We start from the raw sequence: 19,483 nt of genomic DNA on the forward strand, positions 1-19,483 counted from the left end.
GAAGGGGCGGCGGGGCCCAGGCCCCGGAGCATCCCTGCCCTCCAGCTGGGGCAGGGGCTTCCAGCTCTCCTCTGCAGCCCGCGCCCAGCAGGGCATGGGGAGGCGGGCTGCGATGTCTCTGCCCTCCGCCCCAGCTGCCCCCTCCCCAGCAAGGGCGCGCACCCTGGCAGGCCCTGAGAGGGGAGCTGGGGGCACCCCAAAGATCCCAGGGACCCCCCACCCCAGTCCTTTGGCTGCACCAGCCCCTCAGAAGAGCGGGGGTGGGGGGCAGGGAAGTCTGGGGGCTGCCAGCCCTGCTGCACTGCATCCAAGCAGCCTGCTCCCACCGCTGCCCCCCATCCCGCCCTGTGACTCAGCGCCCCCCTGCTGCCCTGGCCCTGTTTCCTGGCCTCATCCTGCCCGGCAGGCCTCGCGCACCCGCGCCAGTGCTGAGCACGCAGGTTCCTCTCTCCTTGGGGATGTCAGAGGCCCCAGGGGCTGCTGCGGCAGCACTGGGACTCCCCAGGCAGCTGCTCCAGAGCGGGAGGGAAGGGGGAGGAGGACACGCAGGCTGCAGACCAGCTAGGCCCCTAGCAGGGGAGCAGCCCCGCCTGGCAGGGGGGCGCCGACGGGGGTCCCCGAGCCGGTTCCTGCTTACCTGGCAAGAACCCCGTGGAGGTGCAGGTGGGTCTGGCACCCTTCGGAGCGCCGGTGGCCCAGCATTGGTAGGGAACAGGCCTCTCTTCCCACGTCCATCCCCTCCTCTCAAGCCCCCCCGGGGCCAGGCCGGGGGATGCCAGGGGCCGGGGTCCAAGCAGGTTGCACTGCCCTGACAATGCACCCCTGCAGCACCTTGCTGCCTCAGGGAGCCAGTTCTAGCCACCCAGGGGCAGGAGGGGGACCCTTGGCATGGGAGAACCGACCCCTACATGCCAGTCCAGGGCTGCCCACGCAGCTCCCCACAGGGTGCCTAAGCTAACCAGTCACCAGGGTCCTTGTAGCTTGGTGGGGAGCGGGCTCCTTCTGGCGGGGTGGGAGCCAATTCTGGGGTGCTGTGGGGGGAGAGGAAGCCCCACAGATGGGGCTCCCTGAAGTGGGTGGGTGGGCGGTGGAATCCCAGGCGCCATGTGGCTGCCAGGCTCAGACGTACTCACAGATGCCAGCAGCATCAGGCATCCTCCCTGTGAGGGATTTCCCGCCAAATGTTGGGTTTTGAATGGGCTTGAACCCACTCCAGGAGTTGGCAGTGCCCTGGGGAGCCCCCTGGCAGCATAGCACCTCCTAGCAGGCTCTGGGTGCAGATCTGACCCTCGCTGGGGCTTTTACCCCCCCCGCCCCCCACAAAGCCTCATGCCAGCCCTTGCAGCCATGAAAGAACCCCAAAAAACATGACCCTGAGTATAACCAGCCCCACAGTGTCTTCCTGAGTCTGCAGACAGCCTCAGACAAGAGCTGCAAAGCCTCTCCCCTGCTGCGCGTTGACTCTGAAACCTACCGACAGCCGGCCAGTTGATCTGAAAGCTGTTGCACTATTGGCCAGTTCAGGAAAAGCATCCGCCGCAGCCTGCCTGCTAGTACGTTCTGCCAGGCCCATTAGCACAGTCAGTGCAAACTCCACAGGGCAGGGAAAGGGGAAGATCTGGGGTGGGTGTGAGACCCTGAAGAGGCCACCCAAACAGCAGAGGACTCTCTCCCCAGAGGGGCTATTTTAGCCCAGGCAATAACTTGGTGGAAGCCTTATTGCGAATGGGAATGAAGCTTCACTCTGGAGGTGCCAGACTCTTCATCTAAACCAAGGGCAAAACTAGTGATGCCAGTGCTGGGCACCTGGAACGCACAGCAGGCGGTGCCCCCCCCACCAGTGCCCCACCTGTGGCATAGGCCAGCCCATGGTCCCACTGTCCTAGCCAGGCTACACAGCGGGCCATGCTGCAGGGGAGCTGCAGTACCACCCACCAGCCCAGCACTGTGGGGCCGGACTGCCTGCCAGGCCCTGGGCACCTCCCTGTGCCAGCGGGGTATCTAGGGTGGCTCAGGGAGCGCAGGGAAACAGGGCTGTGCTGTGAGGGGTGTGGGAGAGCTGGGCTCGGCTCCCAGGACAGTGGTGGGGCTGGGCAGGGGGTCCTGCCGCTGGCTGCTTGCTCGGTTAGAGAGTTCACCTCCAGCCAGCTGTTCCAGATGTTTCTCGGCGTGACCTATCCGCGTGGAAGTTTCCAGCTCCGGGAACGGAGGGAGGAGGTGGTGGTGTTGCTAGGGGATGCAGCCGCAGGTTGCCTGGGAACAGAGGATGAGTCTCCAGGAGGCAGCGTGACACCTGTCAGGAATGCTGATGCCACGCAGAAGCTGCGGCGCTGCCATGGCAACCCACGGCGGGCCAAGAGGCGCGCGGGGCCGCAGGCAGATGCAAGTGTCCCGTCTCCATCCTTGGAGCTCGGGGCCCGGTGCCTCGGAAAGGGGAGGCCCCAAATCCCTGTTGCCCACCCGCCCCACTCAAGCCCCCAGAGGCGAAAGCAAGTGCTCCTCCCTTCCCTTGGTGTAGGCAAGGCTGGCACAGGCCTCCCTCCGCACCGGCCCTAACCTGGGGGGCAAGCCCCTGCTACTGGCCCCTGGCTCAGCCCTCTGCAGGCTCATCCCCAGCTTACTCGCTCTCTCTCCCCCTCTCTCTGCAGATGCCTGATTACAAACGAGCTACTTTGCAGGAGGAGGAGGGGGTGGAGGCGGCGGGGGATGGGAACGCCTCTCCCGACAGCGTGGAGGTAGGGTCCGGCTCCCACACATGACGTCTTGGTGGCCAGGAGGTGGCTTGCTGGTCCCCCCAGCACCAAGGCAGCTCTCGTGCAGGGCAGAGCTCAGTGCAAGGGCTGGCTCTGGGACGAGCTAATCTATTTGCCCAGCTGGCTCCAGAAAAATGTAGACGTCACTGAATAGACTTAGTGCGAGGAGAGGGAGAGGCCATTTCTGATGCCAAATGAAGCAGCTTCTGCCCTTCCTCTTTGCAAGGCCTGCTGACAGCTTCCCTCCCCACACACCCCTCCAGCCCCTGCCCCTCAGCGTTTGGTCTCCCTATTGCACTGAACTGTACCAGCTTCCATAGCAGCTTGGGGGGTCTCTTGGCAAAGGAAGTGGGACCCCATAGGGCAGCCCGACCTGGTTCTGGGTCTTTTACTTAACCCCAGTGGCTGGAGGCCTGGAGGGGAAGTCTGGCAGTGCTGGGCCCTCTCCCCTAGGGCTGGGTGAAACCATTCATCTGCTGGAAAATAAAGACCCTACTCAATCATGGCCATTCGCAAATTCAGGGCAAGCCCGATGCATAGTTTTGGCCCTAAGACCCATCCCGCAAGATCCCACCCTGCAGAAGCAGCTGAAAATACACAAATGAAACATATTGCCATTATGTTTCGAAGTGGTCTTTTTGAGAGCCAGGTTGCTTCCATTTTAAAAGCAGCTCCCCACCCCTTAAACTCTGCTTTGTTCCACTGAAAAACAGGATACTATCAGCTTTCCCATTTTGGGGGAGAAACTCCAAATATTTGGCATCAAATGGATACTTTTTATTTTTTGGTTTAGCCAGGCCATCAGAAAGCCCCTTCTTGTCTAGGCTTGAGCCTAGCGTGTCAGAGCCCAGAGGACTGGGAACAGGCAAGGGTCCCAGCTAGAGCTGGGGCGTCAGTAGCAGATGGGTCAGGAAGCTGAGGTCTGCAAGGGGTCAGGACATCCAGGGTCACCCTAGGTAGAGCCGCGAGCCAAGGAATATCAGGGACAGGAGGCAGGGATCCAGACCCAGACTGGAGTCAGTAGCCAGAGGGGTCCAAAGCAAGGAGCTCTAGCTAAGTAAGCCAAGCAATAAACCAAGAGCCAGCTGTCAGGGAACAGGGGTCTGGCATCTGGAGTAGGAAATCAATAGGGACGAACGAGGAGCCAGTAAGAGGAGCAAGGACAGAGCAGGGAAGCAGCACCCAGAGAGCAGGACACCAAGAACAAGCCAGCAAGACCCAGGAAACGAAGACCAAGGTGGCAGCAACCCAAAGCCTCTCCCCTGCTGGGCACTGACAGGGCACCTGGGGATAGTTAGGCCACTAGCACCAGGCCCTCTTGGTACCCAGAGCCAGTGGGGGTAGTTTAGCCTTCCTGCTGGCTCCTGACACCCATCCCCCTGGTGCCACGTCCCACTAGAGCGGAGGGCAGGGCCTGCTCGCAGCTCTGTGCGGAGCCCAATCCCCACAGAAATGCAGTCACCACCAGAGATCAGCATAGCCTTTCCCCCCCCAGCAAATGTAGGCAGATAAACAGACTCTGCCAATAACCAGAACCAAAAAAACTGAACCAGAATCAGGTTGTGCGATTGCACCCCTCTCTTCTGTCAGGTGACACTGGGCTCTGAGCCACCATGGTTTCCTGTGATCAGCTCTCAAACCTCCCTGGCAGATGACTAAAACACGATGCCACTTGCTGCTCTATCACCATTTATCTCCTGTTGGGCCCTCATGCTTGGCCCCATGCATGTGAATAGTGAAGGGAAACCCCCACCCACCACAAAGTGCCACCTTTCTCTTAGCCATCAGGCTGAGGGAGCAATCCAAGATGGGTACCATGGCGGGCAGGTGCTTACTCATTTTAAACTACCCAAAGCCCTGGGTAAAATCACCCTCCAGCTTGTGACCGCGTGTCACAACCAGAAGCCTAACAAACAGCCCATGCAAGCAGAAATCTCTGTCCCTGCAGTGCTCCATCTTTGCACTGTTCCATTAGCCAGTGCTTTAGCTGCTGCCTTTATTTTTTTCCTGGCATTGGCTTCTGCGATAAAGCACAGGGCACTAAAAGCCAGTATGTAAATAACCCGGCAGAATGTAATCGAATGCATAGTAAGTGGGTTTTGGTCCTGTGGGGGACGTGTGCAAATGATATTTGAAATATGGAAATGACAAAGCAGCAATCAAGCATCCCATGCCTAGGGCTGGGTGCTGAGCTGGCCTCGCGCCTCACCCATGGGAGAGCGAGTGGCATTGGAAAGGAAAGAGTCTGCGTTTGTAAGGCCGTAAGGAAGAGGACAGCATGGCACTGCCATGGGGCATGGCCTAAGGTGGAGGGAGGTCTTTGGGCTCCAGAGGGACTTATGACTATTTCTGTGTTGCTGGTTTCATCCCCACTGTGCCCCAATACCCCCTCCCATCCTGCCCCCCTTCTCTCTCCCTCCCAGGTGGGGTTCAGGAAAGGGGTCATGCCCTTGCTGAGCCACCTGGGCTCACGGACTCAGCTAGAGCTGGTTCTCTGCGCCATCTCCCTCTTCTTGGCCATGCTGCTGGCAGGCTCTATGATCACCCTGGGTGTCCAGTACAACAAAGGTAGGAGACGGATGTGTGGGGTGCTCCGTGATGCCCCTCTCCCTATCCACAGGCAACTAGCATTTACCTGTGCCAGGCTGCATGGGATGGTCCCTGTCCACAGGCAACTAGCATTTACCCCTGCCATGCTGCAAGGTGCCCTGCCTGGAAGGAGGGATTCTGCTTCAAGGGCAATGCACTGGAGGGAGGGGGTCCCCAGGGCTGCCCTGCAAGAGCTAAACATCAGGTATTGCGAGGAACAGAGCACAGGGACCCATGGCACCAGCCTGCCAGGTGACCAGCAGGAGGTGGGTACTGCGACTCAGGCTTCAGCCCACTGAGTAGCACTGGAATCATCATGTGCTCCCAGAACAAGAGGGGCCTTATGGTCACCAGCAGGACTCCTGGGTTCCCCCCCTGCTCCACCATAGCCTTGCAGTAAGATCATGAAGGAGCCCATCTGTCCCTCAGTTTCCCCACCTGCTGGGTGGGCCTGGGTGACGGCACCTCTCCCTTGCAGACCCTTCCCACAGCACGTGCCTGACGGAGGCCTGCATCCGCGTGGCCAGCAAGATCTTGGAGGCACTGGACCGGGAGACCGACCCCTGCAAGGACTTCTACCAGTACTCGTGTGGCGGGTGGATCAAGCGGAATCCACTTCCTGACGGGCGCTCCAAGTGGAGCACGTTCAACAGCATCTGGGACCAGAACCAGGCCATCATGAAGCACCTCCTAGGTGTGACATTGCTCCTTTTCTCTGGGGGGAAAGGCAAGACTGAGCAAAGACTCTCTCTCTAGGTCCTTGGTGATTGAATTCCCAGACCCTGCCAGCAAGGGGAGAGCCTGGGTTTCTTCAGGAATTGGGGAGATCCTCTCCCCAGCGTGCACATGCATGCACATAGAGTAGGAAGTTAGCACCACAGTCAGCAGGGCCCGTGCAAGCCTTCTGACCCAGCCACCTCTTCACTGTGGGCACCAGGGATGGGGATTTCACCTGTATGTTGCTAGGTTATGGCAGCTTGGATACAGCACAGGGGCAGGCTGAGATCACACCCTGCTACAGCTTCCCTGGGGCCTCGGAGCCTGCTCCCGCGCTGGGCTGGGTCCACCCAGGCAGAGCCCCAGGCAGTGGGGGGTGAGGCTGTCCCCTGGTGCCAAGTAACGCAGGGGAACCTGACCTCCATGTCCCCCCTCCCTGCCAGCACCAGAGCTAGTCTGCAGCTTCCTAGCCCTCCGAACCTCCTGGTTACAAAAAAGGATGAGGGGGAACCCAGACCAAAGGGATCCCAGCAGAGCTAGGGGCTGAGGGACATGGGCCAATCTGCCAAGCCCTTCCATGTGCCTGGGCTGCTGTAAGAGGGGCCACAAGTGAGTCTACCCCTTGTCTGCCCCCATCACCCCCCCCAACTCCAGAGAACACCACGTTCAACTCCAGCAGCGAGGCTGAGAGGAAGACGCAGCGGTACTACCTGTCCTGCCTGAAGGAGCAGAAGATCGAGGAGCTGGGCTCAGAGCCCCTCATGGACCTCATTGAGAAGGTGCGCCAGGGAGGAGGGGGCTGGGATTCTCAGGGAATCTCTTGGGGTGGGGGGCGGGTGAGAGGGGTTCACCCTGGGCTGGGACTGGCTTGCCACAAGAGTGGCTTCCCCCCTCCAGGCATGTGCCCATGACATAAATGAGAGGAGAAGCCCCATCTGGTCTTGGCTGGGGGCAGCATGTGCGGAGGGGAGCCCAGTGCCCCCTCGTCCAGACTGGGAGGGCAGGGCAGGCTCCCTGTGAAGCTGCATGTGATGGGGGGTGAGGGCAAGGGCGTTTGAGTGAGACCAAGGGGGTAGCTCGTCTGTCCCCCACCCCCCAAACTCCTGTCCTTGCCTCTGGCAGATCGGTGGGTGGAACATCACAGGGCCGTGGAGCCAGAACAACTTCATGGAGGTCCTGAAGATGGTATCCGGCACATACCGGGCCTCACCCTTCTTCACCGTCTATGTGGGCGCTGACTCCAAGAGCTCCAACAGCAACATCATCCAGGTCGTGTCACCTCCACAGCCTGGAGACGGGGACTGAAAGGCTCAGTGGGTGGTGGAAGCTGTTCCTGCCCCACCGAGCTCTGCTCAGGCCAGGCCAACCCCTCCAACCTCCACCCTGGCATGGAAATACCCCAGCCCTAGGCTCCCCTCCCTCCGCTCCTGCCCTTCGGTCCATGCCTGCTGCCTCTGCTATACTGGCCTGGGCAGAGGGACTCCAGACTCATTTGTGCCCCATCTGCCTCTCCACCAGGTGGATCAGTCTGGCCTCTTCCTCCCCTCCCGAGATTACTATCTGAACAAGACAGCCAACGAGAAGGTACATTGTGTGGTGAGACAGAGGCAGGGACAGGCTGCCCATGGCAAGCACCATTCCCACCTGCTCTGGCCCACAAGGCCAGCCTCAGGGGCAGGCCCTGGATCTAGTAGCTACTGGCATCTAGGAGAGGTCTCAAAAGCCTTTGCCCTCGAGTGCACACTCCAGGCAGCTTCTGCACTGTCCTGGTTACCCGTGGCAGATCTAGCCTGGAGGGTGGTGCATACACCTCCCTGCCCCATGGTGCTGAAGATAGGGGCTCCTCTTGCCCCTGGACCAGAGCTTATGCTGGCATCAGCTGGGCAGGGCATCTTGGCAGGGGTGGGGATTCTCTGCATGAGTGACTGGTGCCTCCTGAATCTGGGGGGGCACCCGCAGAAGCCACTGACAGTGGTGGCCCTGTCGGGGGGGCACCAGCCCTGCTGACAGTGTCAGTATCAGCCGTTGGGGGGGCAGTGGCCCCATCAGGGAGGCCACGTGCATCCCCATGCATGCCCTACCAGTCTCCTATGATTCTCTGCAATGGGAAGTTAGGAGCTGAGCACCCAGCCGCCTTGGGACCCTCAGCCCACAACTGCCCAGAGGTACGTCCGGTGCCTTGCCCCTGGGTAACCCCAGTGCCCCTTGCTGGCATGGCAGGTGCTGGTCGCTTACCTGGACTACATGGTAGAGCTGGGGATGCTGCTTGGAGGGGCCCAGGAGTCCACCCGGGAGCAGATGCAGCAGCTTCTCGAGCTGGAGACCCAGCTGGCCAACCTGACCGTGCCCCAGGACGAGCGGCGGGATGATGAGAAGATCTACCACAAGATGAGCATTGCTGAGCTGCAGGTGGGGCAGGGGACAAGTCCTGCCTGAGGCTCGGGGGACACTGTCTGTAGGAGCAGCTGTCCAGAGGCAGACAGATCCCACCGTGACCTGAAAAGGGCAGAACCAGGGGGCCTTGGAGTGGATCCAAGCCATGCAGGCACATGGGGAAGGGAAGCACAAGCTTCACCTTGCCCTGGCCCCAGGGGGAAAGGCCAGCCCCTGCCTGGGGGGCCCTCTCGCCTGGACTCTCCCCTGCCATGCTCTCAGGCTGCTCCCTTCCCCCACCCCGTTTCATTAGGATTCCAGTGCACTCCGCTGGCTCCGGTGCCAGGGATGCAGGAGGCCTGGCTGAGCAGCATCCTAAGCAGCCAGCAGCAGCTGCCAAAATGCCACGGCTCTTTTCCTGTGCCCTCCTCCTCCCGCAACTCCCTCCACACACACAGAGACATGGACACCCCTGCCAAGTGTCACCCCCTTTCCATGCAAATGGGGCAGGGACGGGCAGAGTAAGCTGCAAGAGAACATGCAGATACTGGGCGGGAGGGAGCCCCCAGCCCTGGCAGTGATGGCCCTCACTCCTGCCCCCCACCCCCATCTCTGCCACTGCCCTGTTACCCCAGCATCTTGGACTGGGAAACCAGTGCATTGCTGAGAACAAGAATGCTCAAGAGACAACATCGTCACGCGAGTTTATTTAGCAGACAGCATAAGCCCTTAGACTAAGGAGCCTGCCACATGTTCAAAGGAAAGCTGGATAGAAACCAGCTAGAAAGTTGCCACACATTTTCAAGCACTGACTTTGTTGCTGGTTGGCTCTTTTCATAGCTGGATGGCTATTTTTATGGCATGATAATTACTTTGCACATGTGGCTGGTCTAAATCTATTGCGCAATTTACCCACGAATTATGTAATTTGTGTAAAGTATGACCGGGGCCTAAGAAACGCACTGGTTACCTTGCAAATTAGACATTACTAACCTGCACATCAGACAGTCTGAGGTCTCACCAAGATGTTCAGCAGCCCAGCAGTCAGACAACCCTTTGCTCCCAAACATTTTATACCTGCCGTGACTTGCACATTCAGTATTCCTACCCGTACTGTTACAACCGCTGGCAATTTACATACTTGATTTTTCATGACTGGGTATTTTTCTAAACCCTTTTTTGCATAACCCCCCTGGTAGTCTCATGCTTTCCTTAGTGTACTTTCATTCTCTCCACACATCCTCCTTGTACCACCTCTGACAGTGTTTCTGCATTGACAATATTTGCAGCTGCTTGCTTCTCCTTTGCTAGACAGCAGCCCCCTAACAAGCTCGATTGCCACACAATACCTCTTGTGGGTGGACACTGGCTGTTTTTATGGCTATAGCCCACCCAGTCTGAACCCACAGCCCAAGCCCTCCCACCCCAGGCTCTGTGCTTCCTTGCACCGGGGTGTGGCTGTCCATCCCTGCACCGGTCCTAGCAATACAGCTGCTAGCGATACAGCACAGCCGGCTTCAGTCACCGGGCAGCAGTTACCAAGCAACCAGTCACCACAGCAACAGGGAAGGAAGGAAGTGGGACAGGGGATCACTGACTCATTAGACGGAGAGTGGGGGATGGGACGGGGGTCAGCGGAGGGGCTGAGAGGCCTCCCCCCAGGAGGCCCTGCCCCTTGAACCCACTTATGACTTAACTCAACAGGTGCTGGCCCCTGCCATCGACTGGCTGGATTTCATCTCCTACGCGCTGTCCCCGCTGGAGTTGGCCGACACGGAGCCTGTGGTGGTGTACGGGCACGAGTACCTACAGCAGGTCTCCGAGCTCATCAACAGCACTGACAGGAGGTAGAGACCCCCCCGCCCCTCCCAACACAGCTCCCATGGGGGCAGGGGGCTCTGGGCCAGGCCTTGGAGAGAGGGAGGGCACACGTGTCAATCTCAGGCCTCACCCATGGTGGGGGTGGTGGATGTGGCCCCACAGCTGTGCCTGGCAGCATGTGGCACGGGGGAGATGTAGGGCTGTGTCCCCCAGGGATGGGCAAAGGAAGGATCACAGGGCCATGGCCATGAAGGAGCAGCATGGGGGGCACTGCTCAGAGCTGCCTCAGGACCATGGCCACCAGAGGGAGGGGTGGGGGACACGTCTAGGAGGTGGGGGTTTACTAAGGGCTGTACCGTTATGATGGGAGGAGGAAGAGAATTACCTGACTATCCCAGTACTGTGCCAGAGGGAATGGGTGGTGGTTGTCTCCAGGAGTACGTGCCAGGGGCGGGGGCCCAGACCCACCATGGTGCCATCCTGTGCTCCGCAGCGTCCTGAACAACTACATGATGTGGAACCTGGTTCAGAAAACAGCCTCGAGCCTGGACCAGCGATTCGAGACAGCCCAGGAGAAGCTGCTGGAGACCCTCTACGGCACCAAGAAGGTGGGGGCTGCGGTGCTACTGGCATCTGCACTGCACACATGGTAGAGGAGGAAAGGGGAGTCCTGCTCTTTGCAGGGAATTACAACCCTACCTGCCCCTGGGGAGTCCCAGGGACTGCTCCACCAGCCACCTCCTAGCAGATGGGGATGGGTTGGGACATTGGCATGAATGGGTGGGGGGTCCCTAAGGGAAGTGCCCTCAGCCTAGGGTGGGGTCACAGAGCCCTGCTGGCTGTGAATGAAGCTGCAGGATAGCGGGGGTGAAAGTCCGAAGCAGCTCAGAGGTGAGGGACAGGACCTGGACCTGGGACAGCATGAGTGGGACTGCTGCAAAGCTTTGTCCTGTCTGCAGGGTCTGCCTGCAACCAGCAAACGGGGTGCCTGGCTTGGCAGAAAGGATGGGACTCTGGGCCAAAGGCTCCATTCAGGCCTGTCGGGCTGGGGAGAGGGAGAGGGCTGGGGAACAGTGAGCACCCAGTGAGTCTCCCACCAGAAAACAGGCCCTGGGGGAAAGGGGTTGCAGAGCCCAGGAGGGGTCAGGCAGGGGGCTGAGGAGGGGTCCCCAAGGGATAGGCATGAGGCAGAGGGAACATGCCTGAGCACCAGGGCCTCTCCAAGGGGGAGGGTGGGCACCTACGTGGCAGAGGGAAGCCCCCCTAGTACCAGAGGTCACGTCCTGCTGTCCCAGGCCTCTGCTGTCCCCTTGTCTCACCCATCCATATCACCTGCAGTCCTGCACGCCGCGCTGGCAGACCTGCATCTCCAACACCGATGACACGCTGGGCTTTGCTCTGGGCTCCCTGTTTGTGAAAGCCACCTTTGACCGGGACAGCAAGGCCATTGTGAGTACCCAGCCCCACCCCCGGCTCTCCACAGCTCAGATTTCTCTCCCCACCAATTCCTTTGCAGCACACCAGGGGTTAAATCCCCAGCAGGATGATGCTGGGCATGTGCCTGTAGATAGGAGGGTCTCTCCCCAGCCTGAACCCCCCCAAAGGGGTTCAGCTCAACTTGGTTCAACCCAGCTATACCACCCCCCGCAGTCCTGCCTGTTCTGCTGGGGGGATCCTGGCGTAGAGCTGGGAAAGGGCTGGTGCCATGCGCTGGCAGGGCTGGGCTGCAGCTGACTCCCTGCTTCTGCAGGCAGAGGAGATGATCAGTGAGATCCGGACAGCTTTCGAGGAGGCCCTGGACCAACTCGACTGGATGGACGAGAAGACAAAGCAGGCGGCGAAGGAGAAGGTGAGCCGCGCCCGCCCTGGGCACTGCTGATTGCTAGCCACGGCTTCCCCAGCGCTGCCCCATTGCCCTCAGCATGAACTGCACCAGGCTTCATGCCCCAGGGGGGCTGGAGGGTGGTAGTGGGGACATCCCCACCCAGCAGTCCCCTGGGCTCCTGCCAGCCACTCTGGCCATGAGTCCCAGCCACAGTGCCCCCTCCTGTGTCCCCACCTCCCTGCCTTGGGGGAGCCCTGATGCCCCCAGACCCTCCCATCTCAATTACAAGCTCTAGCCCTGCAATGACCTCAGATGCCACCCCGACCCTCCCTCTGCAGGCAGACGCCATCTACGACATGATCGGCTTCCCAGACTTCATTCTTGACAACAAGGAGTTGGATGATGTCTACGACGGGGTAGGTAGCCCTTGGCAAGGGGTATTGCAACCCGGGGGAGGTGTGGGAGGAGGCTGTAGGGAGGGATCTGCAGGTCGGTCTGAGCTGGGAACACACCCGAGAGTTGCCCCGGTGTACCCCACCGGGGTGACAGAGCCTGGGCAAGGGAGCATGGGGAGGCAGGAAGGGGCACCAGGTCTTCATCTGCCTGTTGGATTGGGATGAACTGTGGCCCCAGCCCATCTTGCCACCCCACCCTCCCCTGCAGGGCTGCCCCGTGGAGCTCGGCCCCGTCTCACCCCCTCCCCGCCTCATGTTTCCCTCAGTACGAGGTCTCTGAGGACTCCTTCTTCCAGAACATGCTGAACTTCTACAATTTCTCTGCCAAGGTCATGGCTGACCAGCTGCGGAAGCCCCCCAACCGGGACCAGTAAGGCGTCCTCCAGCACGGAGGCCTGGCCTCCCTCCTACCCGCCGGGGCAGGAGCAGGGTGGAGGCCGAGCAGAGCCCTAAGTGAGGGGCCTATGCCCCAGGAGGGAGGTTGGGACATAGGCTACATTGCTAGGCTCCCACAGCCTGAGGGGAGCCCATAATCACCCTCCTTTTACTGTGGGGACTACAAGTCCCAGCATGCACTACCCAGCTGCTGGCCCCATAGCATGCTGGGACCTGTAGTCTTGTCTCTTCCTGTCTAAGCAGAGGCTCCCAGGTGCTTGGTGTGTAGGACACAGTTGCTATGACCCCACCTGGAACCCTGGACACCAACACAGACAAGTGCACACGTGTGTCACAACACAGCCCGGCCCCCAGGCTTCTCCCTCCCTGGCCCTCCACCTCCTGTCGTGTCCGTCTGTGCCCCTTGCCTGCCTGGCCCCGCCACTGCCCCAGGGTGGGGGACCATTCCTCTGTGTTTCTGGCTAACCTCAGCTCATGCCAGCCCATCACCAGTCCCCAGCGGAAGACACAGCTCACGGATGGAGGCCTCGCTGGTGGCCACATTGAGGCTGGCACCAGGCCTCTCATACCCAAGACAGAGAAGGGCTGACCCCAGCACGGCTCTGGGAGGGAAGCCCCAGTCCCGTTCCTTCAGCAAGCGGCTGCACTCGGAAAAGAGCTGCCTAATGCATCCCATCCTCCCTCCCGCAGGTGGAGTATGACCCCACAGACCGTCAACGCCTACTACCTGCCTACCAAGAATGGCATCGTCTTCCCCGCCGGGATCCTGCAGGCTCCCTTCTACGCGCGCGACCACCCCAAGTGCGTCCGGGCTCTGCTCCCAGCGTGTGAGGCAGGGAGGGGCCATGAGACCTGCTGGGTGGTTGCAGACCCAGTCCAGCGTGGCCCCCATTGCAGGCTTTCTTGGGCCTGGCCGGACAGGAGCTCCCCGCCCTGGGGCCCAGCCAGAGAGGAGAGGTCACTACACCCCACTGCGAAGCCCAGCCCTTAGGAAGTAGTCATGCCTGGTAGGGCTGTGGGCCCTTGTGGGCAGGGGGCATGATCACAGGAGGAGATACCACCCTCCACATAGCCTGGCCTGGACACCAGGGCCTGTGCATTCCCCTCCACCCACAGGAACACGAGGCCACCTCAGCCCCTGGCCCTGGGGGGCAGGCACAAGGGCAGTGCTAGCACCAGGGCTGTGGGAAAGGCCAGGCCAGCAGGGGCAACACAGTGGGACAAGGGCACCTATGTCGCAGGAGGGGCCCAGGCTCATGTGAGCTGTCCTACTGGGTCAAACCAAGCCCACGGGACCCTGCCTTCAACAGCAGTGAGCAGGAGGTCATGACCCAGCCCCAGCCGGCCATCCCAGGTACAGCACCAGATCACACACTGACTGCCGCATCAAGGAGCCTGTGGCCTGTATGCCATAAACATTTCTGAACCTGGTGATGCTACAGCCCCAAGAGCAAGTCCAGCACTGGGGTCTCCACAGATCCCAGCTGGCTGTGCTCTACATGGGCAGCCAGGCCCTGCCTGGGGGGGACTGCCTTCCCCACAGACAGCACTTCTGGCTAACAGAGGTGGGCAGCTGAAGACAGCTCCATGTCATGCCCATTCAATGTCAGCCTGCCCAGCAGGCTGCCAACTCTGCTGTAGACACGAGCATCTCCCAAGGCTCTTCTGTGCAGGCAGGGGGGCTCTGTCCTTTGCCAGGTGCTGGCCCTCTCCATGCTGCCTGCCTGCTCTGCACTCCACAGCGGAGCGCAGAGGGCACACCCCAAGAACCAAACCCGGTCCACCTTGTGGCTGCCCAAGTTGCATGATGCCTAGATGCCAGCCCACCAAGAGCCATGCAAGGTAAACCAGGGTTTCTCCTTGGCTTCCCCAGGGCTCTCAACTTTGGTGGCATCGGCGTGGTGATGGGGCACGAGCTCACACATGCTTTCGATGACCAAGGTAAGAGTGCTGGCCCCTCTCAGCCCCCAGCCTCACACACGCACCTGCTACCATGAATGGTGGGCTGGCAGCTCCTTTGGCTCTGGGCTGCTGTAACCCACTGTCTTTAAACTTAGAGGTGATGCTAGACCAGCTGTCAGCGCACTCCTAGCTCCACACTCCTCTCCATTGCAGCCTCATTTTGTCCTCTGCACCCCAGGGCTGTGCCGCACGGGTCCCACACCAGCTCTGCACATCACTCTCCACTGCTGCTGCTGGCCCTGCCATCCATTCCATCCTCTGCCTTCTCCCTCCATGTCATCTCCTTGCCACATGGCCGATGGCCCAGGCCATGAGATCTGCCTCAAGGATGCCCTCCCCCTGCTGCTGGCTTCCCTCCCCATTGGTTTGTCCTCCTGTCTCCCTAGGTGACACCTGCAGGCATCTCCCCAGGCTTCCCCGTGCAGCTTTTGCTTCTGCTCCATCTGCTTGGTGAGGACCCATGTCTGCATCTCGGGCCATGGCTAGTGTGGGTGTCTCCCAGCCTCCCCTCACCACTGCCCCTCTCAGCCAGCAGGGTCCATCTGTGTCCATCCCTTGTCTCTGCATGCTCTCCAGGTCCCAGTGGATCCCAAAAGGCAGCTTGGGGGGATCAGGGCCCCCATGCCAAGGGTCAGAGAGTGTCTGGTTGGGGAACAGCAGGACTTCCCCACGCACGCTGCCATCAGAATAGGAGACATACAGGCTCAGCGCATCGGGAGTGGAGACTTTCACCCTGTGGTTGCTCGTTTCAGTTCAGTTCATGGCAACAGGGAAAGCCCAAAGCCATCAACTGGGCTTCTGGCCAGCTCGCCCCAAAGGCCCCAGCATCAGTCTCACCACAAAACCCAACCACCAAGTGGGCTACAAAATCTAGCTTCCTGTTTTCTCACTGTCCCCTGCCTCCAGAAAAGATGTGTACTGGGAGGGAAGCCCTTACTCTTATCAGGCTATGGAAAGACACTATGAGGAGTCCCTGCTTCTCCCTGCAACTCCCTCCCAGGGACACCATGGTTTGGGAAGCCATCCTGAGCCCCTCCAAGCCACTGCCCCTTCACCCCAGCTTGCCTGCTCTGAACTTGATCCCTCCCTTCCCGCGTCCTGCTCCATTTCAGTGGCCCTTCCACCGCCAGACACTCTGTTGAGCCATCACACAGCCCTGCACGACTTGGGGATGGCAGCCAAGTCCTGTGCCAGGCCGTTGGGACAGGGGGTCCAAGGCCCTCACTGGCCACTGATGGCACCCGGGACTGTGTTCCAGGCCGGGAATATGACAAGGAGGGCAACCTGCGTCCCTGGTGGCAGAACTCTTCTCTGGAGGCCTTCAAGAACCGGACGGAGTGCATGACAGAGCAGTACAGCAAGTATGCGGTGAACGGGGAGCACGTCAATGGCAAGCAGACCCTAGGCGAGAACATTGCCGACAACGGGGGCTTGAAAGCTGCCTACAATGTGAGTGTCCCGAACCACTTGCCCAGGGTGCCCTTCCCGCCCCCTGCTATACCAAGGGGAAGTTCCCCGGTCTTTGCTCCCGACTCACAGCCAACCCTGCGGGCTCATTGCAGGCCTACAAAGCATGGCTACAGAGGAATGGGGAGGAGAAGCGCCTGCCAGCCGTGGGGCTCACCAACCACCAGCTCTTCTTTGTGGGCTTTGCACAGGTACCATGCCATAGCAGGGCAGCTGCCCCTACCCTGGTGCTGCACCCTGACCAGCACCATAACCCTGGCCTCAGGGCCCTGCCAGCAGTCAGGCATTCCCCATGCCACTCACTGCCAGCCGGTGTCACTGCTGTCCCAACCTTGCCCCCCTCCCCACCAACCACCACACAACTCTGCCAGTGCCCCCATCATCCTTGAAACCCAGTGACTACCCAACCCCCCCCCACATCCACACATACAGCTCTGCTGAGATTGTTTATGCCTGACCCACCACCCCCTGCTGTCCCAGCCCTGGTGCGAACCGGACTCAGAGTTCAACCAGTACCCCTTGGTCCCAATCTTGCGCTGTCTCCAGTGGCTGACCTACACCCCTGGATGTTCCCGTGCCCTCCCCAGCCATCATGCCTGCCCCCCTTGGGGCCAACCTGCATTCCCTGCTTGCCATCATGGTGCCCGTGGCTTTTAAAGCCTGACATCTGTAGAAAAGGAACCCACGAGAGAAGGCCCCACAAGCACCTCATCAGGGCTACGTGGTCCCATCTGGCTCAGGCCGAGCATGGTCCAACCCCTTCAAGGGTCCCTTTTCTGGCTCACAAGCTCAGGCCTACTCCCTGCTCCTCTCTCACAACTCCCCAGGCCCCCTCTTTTTCTATGGCCCCCACTGTAGTTGGGGCACTCTTGGGCTGTCTTCACACCCTGTCCAGCCCAGAGAAGCCCTGCTGCTCTGCAGAGCTAAGGCAGGGGCTGCCAGGCCAAGCAGGAGGCCCCGGCGCCCCTTACAGCCGTGCCTCCCACAGGTGTGGTGCTCAGTGCGCACCCCGGAGAGCTCACACGAGGGGCTGGTCACCGACCCGCACAGCCCGGACAAGTTCCGCGTCATTGGCACCCTCAGCAACTCCAGAGACTTTGTTGAGCACTTTGGCTGCGTGGCCAGCTCGCCCATGAACCCCGGCAAGCACTGCGACGTGTGGTAGGGAGCACAGGCAGCCAGCCCACCTGCGCACCCATTTCCCCAGGACACCAGCAGGCAGCAGCAGGCCCATGAAGACCCCCTCCCAGCCCCCGCTGGAGCAGGATGCCCGGGCCCCAGTGACTGAAGGGCAGCATCTTGCACCTCCAGCTGGGCAGAGCCAGGGACCCAGCCCCTTCCCCTTCAGTCCCGAGCAGCGCTGATCCACACCTGCCCTCAGCACCTGCCCCCTCACTGGGAGGAGCTGCAGCTCCCACACAAACCAGCCCTGCCCATCTCAGGCCCTCACCAAGCTCTGCCCACCTAAGACAGCCATGGACTGAGGGAGCCGAGGCTGGCTCTTGGCAGCCCTGGCCTGTCCTTCGCAGCCCTCTGCTGAGCACCATCGCACTGCAGAGCCTGGCAGCGACCTAACGCAGAGCAGTGCCTGCCAGGCACTGGGTGTGGGCACCAGGGGGCAGCACCGGAGCAACCAAGCAGGTAGGGATGGGGGAGGCCAGTGAGAGGGCACAACCCTGGAGACCCCTGGGGCAGGCCAGTCTGCAAGGGGCATGGGGTGGCATGGGTAGGCTGGGAGGGACAGCGAGCACCCCCCACACCCATATGGGGCCCTGCCAGTGCACTGCCTGCCAGCCCATCCTGGAGGAGGGAGGTGAGGGGCATGGGCCAGAACGGGGTGTCACATCATAGTGCCTGCAGCACCAGGCTGGCATGCAGACAACATCCAGGGCATTTTTTTTTAAAATCATTTAAAACCAAATGCAAACCCAGGCTCCCTCTGTGGCCATGGGGTCCTTGCTAGCAGCCAGGGGGGTGCAGCCCTCCCAGGGCTGGCACCAAAGTCCCCTTCCCCACCAAATGCAGCGCCCTCCCAGCTTCTGCCCCTGGCCCCATCCCTCCTGCAACAGCTTATGCCAGGGCAGCCTGTCCCCAGCCTGTACAAGGCCAATCAAATAAGGCATCTCCGAACACAACGGGCTCTTGCTTTTGGGGCATTTTCTTAAACTCCTTAGGCTCATTATAATCCCAAACCAGCTTGTCTTAGAAACTCCCCATTGGCTTTAATCTGGGGGTGCGGGGAGGCGGACCGGTGCCTTCGACTAGCTTTGGTTGGTGGGAGTTACTGAAGGATTAAAAGCAGTTTCCACTTACACCTGGGGCTCTGTGGAGTTTTTAACCTGTGGGCCCCATGCGGGGGGTCCAGGAGGGGAAAGCGACGGGTCCCGCAGGCCGGGTGCTCCGAACAGCACCGGAGGGGCACAACAGCCACAGCAGGGTGGCTCCCAGCACCAGGGAAGGGGGCAGGAAAGCAGCCAGCAGGATGCCTGGATCCATCCCGACAGGGCAGCTCCAGAGCCAGGAGCGGGACGAGATGGGCTCCCGTAGCCCAGCAGAGCAAGGGCCGGGGGAGTCTGAGCGCAGCCCGCGCACGCATCCTGGGGCTAGTGCCACGCATGGGCACAGAAGGCCTGGCCACAAAGACGAGCACAAGCCCTTTCTGGGACCCCGCGACCCAGGCTGGGACCCTCTGCTGAATCAAAGCCAGTCCGGCATCCCCGTCAGGGCTGGGCCCTCCCACTGTGGGGGGCAGGGGCCTCATCCTGGCCCACCCGCCACAGCCCAGACAGCTGCACCCCAAGGTGCAGGGGCTGACGCCTTCCTGGGCCTGGCGCAGCGGGGGCGGAGCAGACAGCCAAGGCTAGGCACTGTGCCCTAGGGCAGCTACACCCCCAGGCATTACCGCGCGGGGGCTCCTGGGAGTTGTAGTCCCTGCGTGGGGCGGGGCGGGGCGGGGCGGCGCGTGGTATGCCGGGAGCGGCAGTGTGGGCGGCCTCCCGCAAGGCACGCCGGGAGTAGCAGTCCCGCGCGGGCTACGTCCCAGCAGACCGCGCGGCGGGGCGGGGCCGGGTCGGGCCGCCATGGACGCGCTGCCGCTGTCGCCGGTGGAGCTGCTGGGGCTGGGC

At 60.9% G+C, this 19,483-nt stretch overlaps 1 protein-coding gene across 2 annotated transcripts; it reads left to right on the forward strand.

Moving 5' to 3' along the window:
* Positions 1–2,630: 2,630 nt before the first annotated feature.
* On the forward strand, positions 2,631–18,670 carry ECE2 (endothelin converting enzyme 2). 2 transcript variants are annotated; one of them, XM_019532820.1, is made up of 18 exons: positions 2,631–2,735; positions 5,177–5,321; positions 5,821–6,036; positions 6,714–6,838; positions 7,182–7,328; positions 7,578–7,643; positions 8,280–8,468; positions 10,137–10,279; positions 10,747–10,861; positions 11,592–11,702; positions 12,004–12,102; positions 12,417–12,494; positions 12,800–12,903; positions 13,620–13,730; positions 14,803–14,870; positions 16,150–16,340; positions 16,454–16,549; positions 17,347–18,670. In XM_019532820.1, exons 1-18 carry the CDS (start codon positions 2,649–2,651, stop codon positions 17,521–17,523), a joined length of 2,268 nt encoding a protein of 755 aa, XP_019388365.1. In that variant the 5' UTR covers positions 2,631–2,648; the 3' UTR covers positions 17,524–18,670. The 2 variants fall into 2 exon arrangements, with proteins under 2 accessions (XP_019388365.1, XP_019388366.1); XM_019532821.1 differs by lacking the exons at positions 16,150–16,340; positions 16,454–16,549; positions 17,347–18,670 and adding an exon at positions 15,278–15,360 and having other exon boundaries at positions 2,632–2,735.
* The last annotated feature ends 813 nt before the right edge of the window (positions 18,671–19,483 follow it).

The sequence above is a fragment of the Crocodylus porosus genome, unplaced genomic scaffold (assembly GCF_001723895.1).
Source record: "Crocodylus porosus isolate Cpor-Errol unplaced genomic scaffold, CroPor_comp1, whole genome shotgun sequence".
Taxonomy (NCBI): Eukaryota; Metazoa; Chordata; order Crocodylia; family Crocodylidae; genus Crocodylus; species Crocodylus porosus.

Bases quoted from the DNA above. Each gene is read 5' to 3' on its own strand.
- ECE2 (XM_019532820.1), top strand. From the start codon at position 2,649: ATGCCTGATTACAAACGAGCTACTTTGCAGGAGGAGGAGGGGGTGGAG. The intron at 11,703-12,003 runs GTGAGTACCCAG...CTGCTTCTGCAG, and splicing joins ACCGGGACAGCAAGGCCATT to GCAGAGGAGATGATCAGTGA. The intron at 13,731-14,802 runs GTGCGTCCGGGC...TGGCTTCCCCAG, and splicing joins TACGCGCGCGACCACCCCAA to GGCTCTCAACTTTGGTGGCA.